Consider the following 15086-nt stretch of genomic DNA (forward strand, 5'->3'; position numbering starts at 1 on the left):
TTGAAGCTGGCCATTGCAGCTTGGGTTAAAAGGTCACAGGAGATCAGGTGACAAGTCGAGGCATGAACTCTCTGTGCGGCGTCACTACTGCTTCCATTTTATCTAAATAGGAAGTAATGCAGCAGCTGCTGTGGTATGCAGCAATTATATTTCCTGTTTATGAGCGTAAAAGGCAGCAAGGCAGGAAGTGATACCTATAGTAATAGGCGACCATGGTGGTTCTAATCCCGGCTTCCACAAACCCGAATATCGTGTAAACTTCTAGGCAAATCGTTTGTCCTCCATTTGCCTAAAAAATGAAATATAATGCATTTGTTAATATGTTAATATTCCCTGTCGGGAAAGAACGAGTGAGACAACCCGACGTAAGCTCACTTTAAGAGGTTATGTAATGCATCTCTTTAAAACTGGGAGTTTAAATTGGGACTGGGTGACGGGGTCAGAGTTACATCGCTGTGAGTAGCCATAAAATGGATGGATTCCAGGTGGGTGGTTTTAGTTGTTGCTTATGAAGACAAGAAAACACGCATTCACAGGAGTTTAAGGAGCTGATATAGTTGTCTACCTTTACTTTGAAGGTAGTTTTTACAGTCTTTCATTAGGAAAAGGATTGTTTAACAACAGGAATCGGGCGGGTAATGGGGATGCGGGTTGGATTTCATTTCATTTTAGCATTGTTCAAAGGATATTCTGTGCACTGAAGGGGAGGGAATTTTACATTAGTTTGGCACAATGGTTGCATTTTTGTTTTCTTGAACATTCATTAAGGTGAAGATTCTTTGCAGTAGGCGTGGGGAACATCAGTGGGTTTAATTTAGTAGGAACTAAAAAAATGTATTAGGGTGGGGTTGATTGGGAGTCAAGCAGAGGGTAAATTGGTAAATGGTACAGTTAACGTATTTTTGAATTGATGTCTTTGGTATTACAATTTTAGTTACCACTGCCGAAGAGGTAAAAATGGCTCAAACTGCATTGAGTGAAACATCATGAGAGCTTTCAGCAGGAATTATTATTATTATTATTTATTATTATTATTATTATTATTATTATTTATTTTTGTAAAGCGCGATAGTCACCCGGAGGTATCCCAGCGCTGAAGAACCCTGAATTCACCAGATCAACGGAGCAAGAGACTGAGAAGGACAAGGGAGGAAAGGGGGAAACTGAAGCAGAAAAGAGGGGAGGGGGGGTACAGGATTAGGGAAAGAGATGAGTTTTTAACAGTTTCCTGAAGCGCAGGTATTGAGGTTCAAGACGTAGGTTACGGGGAAGTGCGTTCCAAAGGCGGGAGGCTTGAACCGAGAAACGTCTTCCTCCTGCTTGTTCATGTATACATGTCAATGTTGAAGCCTGGATGGGCACGCAGAAGGCAGTTGAAAATTACATGAAATAAAGAACTACGGTGGCATCATGCCACGTTGTGATTATGCTCAATTGGATTAATTTTTGGAATCTGAACCATTAGTTAACTAAGAGGCAAGTCAGGTGTCATGTGTAAATCCTGTACGTGGCCCATAACGAGGAGCAGCGTTATACTTCATCAAGTGAAACTGCAGCAGCCCATAATTGTGAAGCACACGCTCGAGGAAAACAAAGTGTCTACATTGTAAAGAAACAAAATATACATAACTTCATGTTATTAAATAACTAAAAAACTAAAGATATCTGTGTTTGTTGTAGAAAAAATGGCCACATAAAGTGCCGCAAAATTGCCGCTAAATTTCCATATTTGTGCCGCTAAATTTCCATTTTTGTGCCGCTAAATTTGCTAATCTATGCCGCTATATCCTGGGGGGTCTGACATACCTTCCATTAGCTACCTCTCGCAAATGCTCTTTCTAGTACTCTTCTTTTTGGACCATCGTTCCTCCCGCATATCAAGCATTTTCCATGCACGTATCCCTATGATCAGCTCCCGAATGTGAGTCCTTAATCCAATGACCCTCTTCTCTTCCAGTTCCTAATCACTGCACTGCTACCTGTGACCCCCTTGTAACATCTTTGTTTTGGACAAATCCACCTCGTACCTCTTTGTTAAGTCGGACAGTTTCTCATGTGCCAACCTTGCCTTAAGAGTCACATCCTTTGCCACAAACAGTAACTCATCTAGTTCGTAATGTTCCACTCTCTCCAAAGGTAAGTTTCCCTCAATTAACTCATCTACTTCTGCTTTCAATCTTACTACATCCAACATCTTTGCCCTTATGGTTGCTTTCAGAGTCCCTTGACTAGATGCACCACTCACCTTTTCGCTTCCACCACTCTGTTCTCTGCATCTATTCCCCTAAGCTGTATCCATAAGGACAGGTCTGTTTCCTTAGCTTCTGTGATCCCAACTCCCTGTCATCCTGCCATTCCTATTCCTCACAGGTGGCTCCCACATTCTTAGGTCGGATCTCAAATCCGCAAGGGATCTCGGCCTTGCAGTCCTTATCTTCATCTGTCCCCTTGACGAGTCTTCAGTGGTTGGCAATGGCATACTTGATTCTACGGGCCCGGCAGTTGAACTATACAGCTTATTGTTATTGTTATTGTTGTACAGACTTATATAGCGCTCGACTTACCCTGGAGCATCTCGGCGCTTGCCTTGGGAACCCGTCCTGGCTTTTCCCTGTGAGATAACCCGTACTGGGCATCCCCAAGGTGAAAGCCAGGCATCCCGCCGCGAGGGGGCCGTTGTGGAGATTAAGCAAGCTAATGCCCAGAGTTGCAGAGTGTGAACCCATGATTCGAGTGGGCACCGAAGCGAGAATTATCGAGTCCGTGGACATTTGGGCTCAAGACCCTGCCGCGTCGGGAATTGAACCCTGGTCCCGGGTCTGGCCTCTGCTTCTGGGTCTGCCTCCTCTAACCAGTGAGCCACACTTCTCCACTCACTCAGCTCACTGTGCCATACCCTTCAGAGCTAGTTCTCTCTCCTGCTACAGACTGTGATAAGCTCCCATTTCTCGCCTGATCTGGGTCATACGCTGACACTATGGGACCAATGTTGATCGGTACCGTAAGAGCATCCGGCAACCTCCTAACATCTGTAACTTTCCTAACTTCCGCGCTCTCTGAGATCGGTGTTCCCATCCCTCCAGTGAGATCTTCCCAATTATTCCTGCACTAGATGGAACCTGTGGTTCGCCCATTCCCTCTGTCGGTGCTGACTTTCCCTCTTCTGATGCTGGGCGGTCTCTAACCGATACCAATCTTTCTATCAAGCTGTCATCGCTATCGCTATCGCTGCACACTTCTTCTGTGTATCTCCTGTCTTCGCCAACAACATGAACAGCTTATCCCACTCAATAGTCTGCACTCTCCACCTTTTCACCAATGCGTCCCATCTTGGATCTTGAAATGCCCTGACTGCCTTTATCACTCTTTCCTTACTTTGTTCTCTCTTTTTTTCATGGGATGCTCTAATCCATGCGTGTAACACTTCAAACTGTGTTGGTCTAGGTAAAGGTCGCAAAGAAGCCATAATTGTTTTCAATCGATGCAACAGTTCCAATCTAAAGGTACCATAACGGGGAAAAGTCAATTCTTCATTTCCTTCTGTCATTTTGCACCAATTCTCAAGCCAAAGTACAATATGCAATCCTACATTCATAGCCATATAATGAGCTGGGGTATCCTCGGGCGGAGCTTCTTCTCCTCCTCGAGTAACTACCCTTTTATCTCCTCTACACATCTCTTGTAAAACTTTAAAACACTTTATGATTAAATCACTTTCCTCCTTTCGCAACGCACTTTACTTCCTGATGACAATTCACCAATACCAGCGATGCTTCACACCAACCGACCAATCGCAGCATGGCATCCTCTGACGTCATTTTTCCTCTGCTCGTGGCAGTTCCCCTCCCCTTACAATTTCCTCATACTCACTCACACGTCCCTTTCATACACTGAAAGAACCGTTTGTCCCCAAAACGACCAAACAAGTTACTTCTCTGAATGTCCGTCCATGTCCTGTATAATTGTCAACTCAAACTGGTAACCGTCTGACCGGACAATCACCTGAGCTGATAGGTTTCAAACGCTCGATGTTCCACATACAGCAACCTACGACCTGCGTCGGTTACTCACGTACTCACACATTCGCACCCCCTATCTCGGTCTGGGTAATCGATGACGTCTCACGACTCCCCAGTCATTGGTCGACAATTACTCTCTGGGTGTCTTCTACACCATAACCACTTAAGCTACTCGTCAAGCCTAATTTTTTCCCGGGCTGCACGCGCTCACACCATCAACGCAACACTGCAATCTAACAACACATAACCCTGTTCATACTCTCCCATGAACTGCTGCTTCTCACTGCACCGTCACTCTCCGTCGGTTTCCATCAAATGCCGTTGGAGGAGGACGCTCCGCCGGACAACCATCACCTGGGCTCTACAGCTATGGGCTATCTATGAAGACTCAATGGCTCTGATTCCCCTTACTCTAGAGATAACCATCCTCGTCTGCTACAAACTGATAACGTAGGATTCTTATCTTATATTTTTATCTAACCATACCAAATCTATAAGAATCGTAGGCCAACTAGACCTTTATTATCTGCTAAGAAGTGTAAAGGTGAAACACCATTGCATTCGTAAATTTACAAATGATCAATACAATTTAAATTCAAAGGACCACTAACTACGAAATAGGTTTGGGGGATTTATTACAAAGCCAAAAAAACCTGAACATACAAGCACCTCAGCATGAGGTTAAGAAAATAAATGGGCACTAATACAAACATAATCCTATGCAAGAGTCTCGTTTGACTCAAAATAAGAAGAATGGTCAATTCTAAAAGCATCAGGCATGCAATAACAGCTCCAATCTGTATTTTTGTATTCACTAGCCTAGAAAAGAAAACGTAATTAATCTGTCCCTACACTATTGCTAAAGTGACATCCCTACTTAGCATTATTCCCAGGCAAGAGAGAAAAAGGTGTCAGTAGTGAGGACTTCCTCAGAAGTACACACACTTTGCATAGGTGAGTAGCGAAAGCTACAGAGCTAGTACTAAGATGCACGTTCTAACTTTCCCTTCTGGTCCCCATCCATTCCTTTTATTGTCTCTTCTCCTATCTTCTCCTCCTCTCGCTCTCCTCTCATTCGTTCTCCTTCTGCTCTCCTTCTCGGTCTCCCTCTCCTCCCTCGGGGCACTATCCCTAATACAAAATCACAAAACAGTAGAACTCTCCATGTTCACACCCCTTCGGACATGTCTTCTTCCTGTACTTTTCCATGGAAACTCCGACTTCATCCAAGAACCGCTAAGACTTCCTTGGGTCCCAGGCACCTTCTCCGCTGAAAGTATCATATCTGCATTCCTGTACACTCCCATGGCGGCTTCTCCAACCGTTCTAACTCCTAAAACAAAAGGGTTATTCTGCCTAACAAGATGTATGTCCTTGCACCTGCAGCAAGAAGCATGTGAGCGAAGCAAACTTGCACGCACACAAAATCTGCTGACTACCTTCTATTGAGAACCTTTTACCATGGAAAATACATTTCAGACCTACAATGTTCATCTAAAGTAAGAATTCATAGACAGGCCTTATCATTGCAAAGCATAGAGAATAAACTTAGGCCTTTACACGTTTACACATACATTTCCAAAAGCACTTTATAAACATTGATTTCGTTACTCTGCATACATAATAAGCAGAACTACATGTGCAGACTTTAATATGGTGCACGTTTAAATCTAATGCATCACTTTATATGTGAAAAAATTAATCGTGCATCATCTAAAACACATTTTTGATTAAACACAACATTGATCTGCATGAATGACACAATTACATTTCTATCCACACTTATATATGCTGTATTTAGTACTGCATTTCTCATGCCTACACGTTAATACATTCCTTTAGATATGGGGGTGCTGACTATTGTTGATTACGATGCAACCCAACAATTTTCAGTATAACATGATGCTCAATCACAGCTGATACAGCAAAGGAATTAGTTGAGAATTCATCCCTCACATAACACTGGAAGGAGCTGCTCAGTAAGTCTCCCTCACACGATTATAGGATGTAGAAATTAAACTGTTATTCACAATTGGTGCAGGATTGGTGGAAGTTGAGCACAGACAAATCACTATGGCAAGCAGAGAAAGCGTGACAAAAATGCTGTGGTTGCAGGAGAAGGTTAATGGCAGTCCATAATCCGCCATGTCGAAGCCGGTCGAGAAATTGGATTTTTGCATGCAAGAATCCGCAGGCGGGACATGAGCCTTGAAATCGGTAGTCTCCCATCTGAATTGGGAGGGTTGGCATGTATGGATCTGAGTCAGAAAATCAGCTTGCTGTTCTGTAGGGTTGGGGTCTGAGTCCTTCCAGGGTGCTGGCAAAACTCAGCAGCGAAAGTGAAACAAATTGTACTTCTAGGACACGTGCTATCAGTAGGTGAGCTATTGTGCCCCTTCCCTTCCCCTAAAAAGTCAACCACAGGAGAAAGGGTGCACCCTCCCAGAGTCACCTTTTTCAGTAGACTCTGCACGGAGCAGCCACTGCCTTTGTTTTAACAGGTGTTTATAGGATGTTGGGAGGCAATGTATTTTCCTCCAGAGTTCTGAAAGTGAACAGGGCTGCCAGGGAGTGTTTACCTTTTTTTTATTCATAGCTCCGCTTTTGCAATTTCCGAGGCCAAGGGTCGCAAGAGCAATGACAGGGGTATCAAGGGGCAAGCCAGGAGTCACAGCTGCGACCCCGGCGACCTCTAAATGACCTCCATGCAGACTGCTCTAGATGGAGAAAGATATAATGGTAGGTCTTATGTTAATCAAGTTTTCACCCCTGGATGTCAAGTACCTGAATGTATTTATTTTTCTATCCACCAGGGGCATGCTTTTATCATGAATGTTAGCTTTTCTCAAAAACTAGCTCTTTCAGACAAGATAATCATGTTCAACAGTCCTCTTTTCTTTGAAAGTTTCAAAGTGATGCTGTAGCTGGATAATCATGAAAGACTTCTGTTATGCCCTAAAAAATTGTTAAGGAGTACAATTTCAAATCACAATTTATGACTTATTAATCTCAGTGGTTCTACAAATAACCAAGAGTAACAATTATTTTTTTCTCTTTTTAAGGCACCTTCAGACCTCAAAAATATACCACACACCTTTTTTTCAGCTATCAGGGTGCAAAGTAACTGCAGTTTTCCTTCTAGATCTGCAGTGTTTCCCCCAATTTAATAGGATGTATTGAAGTCTGAGTAGCTTGGTATTGTTTGCATGCCAAAGTTTCTGAAGCACAATTTCTTTATGCTTGTCAAACATCATATGTTTAGATCTATCTATCTATCTATCTATCTATCTATCTATCTATCTATCTATCTATCTATCTATCTATCTATCTATCTATCTATCTATCTATCTATCTATCTATCTATCTATCTATCTCCTGTTCATGACCACTCAGCACCTTTTTAAATGATGGTTCTGGTGTCTCAGTTGACTAATGCGTCTACTGGAGGGGCCTGTCTTCAACCTTATCGTCACAGGTTCAAATCCCAGCGGGAACCTGTGACCAGCCTTTTATCCATCTGAGGTCGATAAAATGAGTACCACTGAGTTGCGTAGTAATAAATATCTGTTAATCAACGCCAAGAGGCAATGGATGAACGTGTGCTTTACAAATATACGTCATGCTATGTCATCTCAAAAACTACTGAATGGGTTTACAGCAAACCATAAAAAACAAATTTGCTGAGCAAAGTTGTACTTCAATGCCAAGTCTGGCATAAATCCATTCAGAGGTATCGACTGTAGTTACAAGCAAAATTTCATATGTGTGCTAAAAGGCAACAACAGCTAAGCTGAACCTAGTGCCTTCCATAGCTGTGTACATGAAGGGACCCCCTCACTTGAATCATACCTCATATCTATGATCAATATCTCCCTTTTCAAGGAAATCATGCCTGGTTTTATTATTTTGTGATTTTGCTATGTTCACATTAAGTGGCTAAAATTATTCCCAGATGTGAGTCCCTTGCTCGCTGTACCACTGGATTCAAGCTAGCCTGGCTGATGAGGGGTTATACCTCGAAACAATGCTTGTTTCCGGTCTAGGGAGGACCTGGTGTGGCAGTTCGGGCTGGACTGTTCCCATGGTGAGCAGGGTGAAAACTGATTTGCATATGGCTAGGTCCAAACTGGGGTGACGCGGCAAGCAAAATAACAATGGATTAAACCCATATTTATGACTGGGGATGAGTGTTTGAAAAGTTTCAACACTCCAGCCATAATTTTAGTTTGTGATGTTCTGAAGCACACTCTGAGTGGCATAGGGTATGCCCAGACGTGAGGCCCTTGTTCGCTGCGCCACTGGATTCAATCTATCCTTGCTGATGAGGGTTGATACCCCTAAACAGGTCCCAGGGTGCTTGTTTCTGGTCCAGGGAGGAACTGGCTTGGCAGTTTGGGTAGCTCTGTCCCCATGGGGAACAGGGTTAAGACTGAATTGAATATGGCTAGGTCCACACTTGGGTTACGTGGTGAGCAAAACCCAGATCCGTGACTGGGGGTGAGTGAGTGAAAAGTTTCAACACTCTGTCCATCATTTTATTTTGTGATGTAGTTTTTTTTGTAAAGCTAGAAGATTTCTCTTGTAGAAAAAATTCAGCTGACTCAAATGTGTTGGATACTCACTGGTCAATATCCAACCTACTTTATTCCCAATCAAGATCATGTAAAGGGAGATTTGGGTAATTCATTTAGTGGCACTTTTAGTTCGTTCACACAGGAGTCGTATCTGCTAGCTTGGTCATTGTTTTCATGGGAACATATATGTGGATTTTGAATGTTCGCAGATTGAGCCACTGGTGGACCTGGTATAAATATTTAGTATCTTAACAACAATGTTCTATCTCAGTCATTTACTACGCGGTGATCACTATAAAGGCCTCATGACTCGTCCATTAAAATAAAGAACACAACTATGTCCTGGAAGACCGCCGCCTGCAAGCAGGCCTCCAAAGGGCACAGTTTCCATCTTAGCTATTGTTTAATAAGAACTCTGGCTGCTCTTGTGTGGAAATCAGAAATAAATGTTGAACTTTCCACTTCTTATGCTACCATGAACTATAGGATACTTATCAGCAGACTTTAAGAATAGGCTGGAGTGCCTCGTCTGTTTTTGTTTGGATCCGTTCCTTTATGCCAAACCACAGTGCAAATTGGGATAAATTAATTATCTTCACACAGGGTGTTCAGCCAAGTACGTCAAGAGTCACTGTGCTTTAAAACCTCCAAGAGCACTAATCTTCCTTGAGCAGAACTAGACAACCCATGAAATGTTTATCAGTAACACATAAATGTTCTTCTATGCACTACATATCTGCTAAAGTAAGCCTCTACTGGGGACAAAATGTATGACTCCCACCACACCAGGGCACAAAATACATGGTTATTGTTACTGGTATTCAACAGTCGGTCTTTAATATTTCTGCCGTGCAAAAATCGGTGGCTGTCCTGTATGTCCTATTTAGAGTGCATACATATTTTGCCCTATTTAGAGTGTGTACCTCCACACACTCTTAATAGGGTGGGACAGGACAACTGGCTATTTTTGGCTGATGACCAGCATCCGCCAAAATCTAACAATGTTTAGAAAGCTTGTTTCTTCTGAGGTGAGAGAGGCATAGCATCTAGTGCTGTCACACTTGTAGCTTGCTTTAGAAGAAGAGATGCTCGAAACCTATTGAAGCGTGATACCTTAAGATCAACTACAACAGAATTGCGCTATGAGCTATGAATGAGTTGCCCTCCTTTACCTTTTCAATGTATGGTAATTGTATTTTGGTATTATACTGTAACACTTTTTGACACTGTCTTTTTTCTTCTTGTGACATGGCTTTCGTCTCTTGGGGCTCATTCTTGTAAGCTGTAAGTGTTCATTTACACAAACTTTTCGTTCCCTCTTGCAGAAGTCTTCCAGAATTTGTATGTTTTCCTCAGACTTTTCAAATACAACCCCCTTTGGAATATGATGAGTTGATCGAACTTTTGGGAGCCGTGCAGCCTTCCTTGAGCTATATCGTCCACACCCTTCTGAACAGTTCATAAACCTCCGAACCATCATGGGAATGTTCACACTTAACAATGGCTTGTTTAGGGGGTTCACATAATCACTGAAGTACACCGCACCCAATTCGTTCTTGACTAAATGTTCTATGGAGGATGGTCTCAGTATATCTACAAATTCTGTAAGCTCCTGATAGGACGAATGGTCAGAGTATGGAATGACATACACATTATTTTTCTTGTGCCATCTTGCTTCCGGCCTACTGGTGGGCAGAATGGCAATTGTTGGATGAATATGGTTCCAAATGTTCATATTTTTGTAGTCTATATCTGAGTGCTTAACCACACGGATTCTACCTGCTGCTTCCTCTTGTGTGAAAACATCTTCTAGGTCCAGGAGTTCCAGCAATTTAAGTCTTTCTGGGCTAACAACAATCCAAGTTTTAAACTCAATTGCCAATTCAACCATTAATGTCTCTTTTCCAATGGTGTAAAGACCTGAAAAGGATACAAAATACCACGAGAAAGAGTTAGAAATGGATAAGGGGTTGTGGATCATTAGTGTTTTAAAACAGCTTTGGTGCATGTGTATCAATAAGCCCTTAAAATGTAACTCGATCACGCTTTAGGAATTTTATGCAGACTGAGGTTCATTTCAAGGTCAAGTATCACTAACAGGGACAAGTGCCACAAATAACCTAAAATTTTGTGAGATTTTATTTTTTAGTAAAAGATTGATCTAAGTAAATAAATGTGTCAATTCCTACCCTACTTACTGTAACAACATGCACATCCCAAATGTCTTTTCAGAAATGTTCAGTTAATAATTCCTTAAAAAGAACTCCTAGTGGTACAAAAAACGAAGACTGCCTCCTGTTCCAATTCCCTTAGCAGTAAGCTCCATGTTTTCTATGCAAGGCTCTGTGCAGGGGATGCTTTATGGACTAGAAAGCGCATTCTCTGAGTCTCAAGGGCAGGGTAGATTATATCTAACCCTAGCAGCGAACCATTCCATGGCGCCTGTGCAGGACTTTGCCTGTGCCCCTGTTTTCATGTGGTGTCTCCTCCCTCCCGCCACACATCCCCAACCCAACGCCAGAGGGACAATTAAAAATCCCCCAAAATTGCAGAGTAACTTTTCTAAAATTACATTGCACTTTTTACTGGTATATCATTTCATAGTTTTGGTAATTATAGAGCAAGCGTTCACATTAAAATGCTATTTTACTTTTCGGAGCATTGTATTGTAGATTATGCAATTTAGGCAGTTGTATCAGAGAGAGTCAATTAATATTCGTAAATGAAATGTACATTTTCTATTAACATGCAACAAATGATGCATCAGAAGGAAGTGTGTTAGTGCATTTCAGTTTTGTTCTCAAAAGGCGCGGCAGTTGAACTTTTAAAAGCAGAGGGATCGATGAAATCCTGCAGTCAATATCACTGAGCTGGCAAAGTGAGCTAGCCCAAACCCAAGAGGGTTTCCAGGCCTTCTCCGTGGTTGCTATTTTGTAACAGATTGGACCAAACGGGGCGTTTTAAAGACGACTTCCCCTATATAATAGCCTAACATATCAGGTTTCAGGTTACCCTTCCAGTACAAAGTACTGTATAAACATTCGATTTGCAGCACACATGCAATTTGGGGAATTGTAGGATTTTTTCCAGTTTAACATTTGTCTAAACCATGTTACTTTTTTGCTCAAAGCACTGTCTACCATTGTTAGTAAACAGGGCTTTGTATCAACAAGCATTTGCAATGCAATAGGTCTCGCATTTGCGAGCGTTTGAGCTATTGGCATAGTAAATACCAATGCCTTTTATTTATGTGTTTTAAAAACCTGCCCTTTGTACTTGTACTTTTATGTTAACTTCTTCCTGCGAGACTTTGTGCCTAATACCACATGCTACATCAGGGATAGTATGCATATGATCAACCTCTTTGAAAATCATCCCTACCACCCTGAAAATTAGACACTATGCACATTAGACGTGGAGTCTCTTTATACTAACATTCCCCAGAGACACTCACTCCTCGTGATGGAAGGTATACTAGAGAAAAGAGCACGTCCACATAGGGTCCCCACTCTATTCATAGTCCAACTCTTAAAGATCTGCCTGACACAGAATTTCTTCATGTATGACTCACAATACTACCAGCAGGTGCGCGGAACATCCATGGGAGCAATTTTTGCTCCCACCCTGGCAATCCTCTACATGGATTGGCTGGAATGCAACACCATCCTTTCTGACAGCAATCCATTCCATCAAGGTTTGCTTACATGGAAACGTTATATAGATGACATCTTTCTCATTTGGGGTGGGTCTACCGACAATTTCCCAGGTCTTCTGCATTGTCTCAACAATAATTGTAACAGCCTCACTTTCACCTTGACACACAGTAAGATAAGTATTCCCTTTCTTGACCTCATAATTCAACATCATGAGGGCCTACTATACACATCCCTCTTCCGTAAACCAACTGAAAGGAACACTCTGCTGAGCTATGACAGCTGTCACCCTAGGGCCCTAAGGGACAGTTTACCGTATTCGCAATTCCTGAGACTTAGATGGAATTGCTTTAGAAAAGAGGACTATTTTAGTGAAGCTAACAAACTGCTCAACAAACTCAAAACAAGGGGCTACCCAAGGCGTCTCATCAAGAACGCAATGAAAAGGGCCTGGTACTGCCCGCGAGAGACACTTCTTGATCCCAAGCAGAAACAAACCTCGGAAGCTACAGTGTGCGTTACCACCTTCTCCACTGTTTCTAACCGAGTTAAAAAAAGCATTAAAAAAAACTGGCACATTGTGAACTCGGGCCCCTTTGAATGGAAATCCCCCCTATTTGCTTTTAAGAAAAATAAAAATCTGAGAAATCATCCAGTCAGAGCTGCCTTACCAACTAAGAACTTTAAGAATACCACCCTTCACGATCTTTGGTCACTGCCCCCTCTCACTGGTCATTCCAGATGTGGTTCATGTGTGGTATGTGATTTCTCAATTGACTCCAAAGAATTTGTATATAAGGATGTAAAACATGAATTGCGTACGTTTACTAACTGTAATAGCTGCAATATCATTTATGCTATTTTTTGTCCATGTAACCTTATTTATGTTGGCCAGACCAAGCAGAAAATAAAGCTTCGAATTTCCCAACATCGAAGCCGGATAAGGTGTAAAACACCCAATGCCCCTCTAGTGGAACATTTTGCGAACAAAGGACACACGGAAAATGACATACGGTGGACTGTAATTACACAAGTGATCATTCCATCCAGGGGTGGAGACCTCTCCAGAATGCTTGACAGAGAAGAGCTACGTTGGATACTGAAAACAGACAGTCTGAACTCTGGCCTGAACGTCCAAGAGGAATGGACTGCCCTTATCTAAACCCCTAATTTTCTGTTCTCATTTACTTCTGTACTAATTTTTAATGTTCTGGCTTTAATTGTTCCTTATCCCCAGCTGTTTTGCTCAGTATTGGCTGGCTCAATTTTGTACTGCTCGAGTGACCCCCTGCACCTTCCGGTCTCTCTCACTGTTACCATCACTGCCCTGCACAAACCAACATGGCCGCTGTGTCTGTTGTCCTTCATTTATTTTTAATTGAGCACTGGCCCCCGTGTCTGTTGTCCTTCCTTTATTTTAATTGAGCACTGTGACACGCCCCCGCAACCAATCGGCATCACTCTTATTGCTGCACGTCCCAATGCCGAGCACGCCAGGCAGACTCTATACTTCGATTCTACCGGTAAGCATTGCACAGCCCGATCTCCCCTTTTTAATTCTACAACCTTAAGCCCCTGATTCTGATGGTTCGTACTTCTCCACAGATCCCTGGCGTCGTCGGAATTGGTTACTAACCACGACCCGCTAGCAACTCATCCCGGTAAGAGCTGGCCCATTCTATGGGTCTTTCACTGGTTACGTCTGCACTCCTTCCCTCCTAACCACCCTTGTTCTTCCCTAGGGTTGCAGCATTATTATCCGATTGCCTCCTCCTCTCGCGGGCATAATCGCATTGCCTTGGTAAGACTTAATGCTAATTGCGCCACCCGCGTTCGCTCACCGGCATGCCCCGACTCCGCCGTGCCTCATTTTGTGATTAGCTGACTGCACCAGCTTCATACGGTAATATGCACTTGCTAGGCACCCGGTTAATTATTCAGGTACCACCCTTGATTCTAGCCTTACTTCGGCATGCCACTATAGCTACGTGCACCCTGTCAGTCCCCTCGGCTAGCAGCAGTTGCCTCCACAAGCCCTAACTCGTAACGTGCACCAGATAGGCACTTGCGCAATACCCCACACATGTTCATATGTATGGATCTGCCAGGAGCGGCCGGCTCTTCCTTACAGTACGAATTCGTTTCTATACAGTCGCAATTGATCTCATGCACTCGATAGGCACTCGGTGAGTGTCCCATGCATGGTCAGTACCCGTGCTACGATTTCACCCATAGCACGAATTCTTGCTTGATAGGCACCATCGCATTACGGCCTCCACGTTAATCCTCACTTTACCACCTCTCCTGCCAGCTTGCAGACGCTTGGTAGCTGTGTACTAGCAAGCCTATAATCAGTCCGTCACCAGCCCCATCACTTGGTTCACTACTATCCCCACGCCAGTCACACTCACAACCATGGCCGATGGAATTAGTGTGTTACTCACAATAAGTGGCACATTTTCACCTAGTCACCCACCATTATGTAATATGTAAGCCCTACCTTAAATAAATGTTATTCCTTCTCCTATCTCATTACTAGGTAATTAGAGGCTAACAAAGTTAAGGCATTATTCCAATGTCCTGATGATGGTCCCCATAACTAATGGGGGGACCGAAATGCCGTCGACCTCTGTGACACCATATGTAAAACGTGATTACTATGTAATGTAATGGTGTTCATGTGATTTCTCTGTACAACTGCATTTACTATACAGAAAACGTTTGTTTGCCTTAAAAAGCCTTTTCCTTGTTTGTAAATCTACCTTCTGTATTAAGACCTGTTAGTGTTGGGCACAGGCTTGTGTACCACACAGGTGATCAGTAGAAGGTATTTTGTTGGA

The 15086-nt window shown here is 42.9% G+C and overlaps 1 protein-coding gene across 2 annotated transcripts in view; it reads right to left on the reverse strand.

The window, feature by feature from the left end:
* Positions 1-8584: 8584 nt before the first annotated feature.
* LOC147712610 (5' exonuclease Apollo-like) overlaps positions 8585-15086 on the reverse strand; it is a 124023-nt gene continuing 117521 nt past the window's right edge. For both annotated transcript variants that reach the window (XM_086920360.1, XM_086920359.1), the window contains exon 5: positions 8585-10513. In XM_086920360.1, the coding sequence (XP_086776486.1) occupies positions 9762-10513 (752 nt within the window). In that variant the 3' untranslated portion in view covers positions 8585-9761. The remainder of the gene's footprint in view (positions 10514-15086) is intronic.

The sequence above is a fragment of the Lissotriton vulgaris genome, chromosome 5 (genome assembly GCF_964263255.1).
Source record: "Lissotriton vulgaris chromosome 5, aLisVul1.2, whole genome shotgun sequence".
Lineage (NCBI taxonomy): Eukaryota > Metazoa > Chordata > Amphibia > Caudata > Salamandridae > Lissotriton > Lissotriton vulgaris.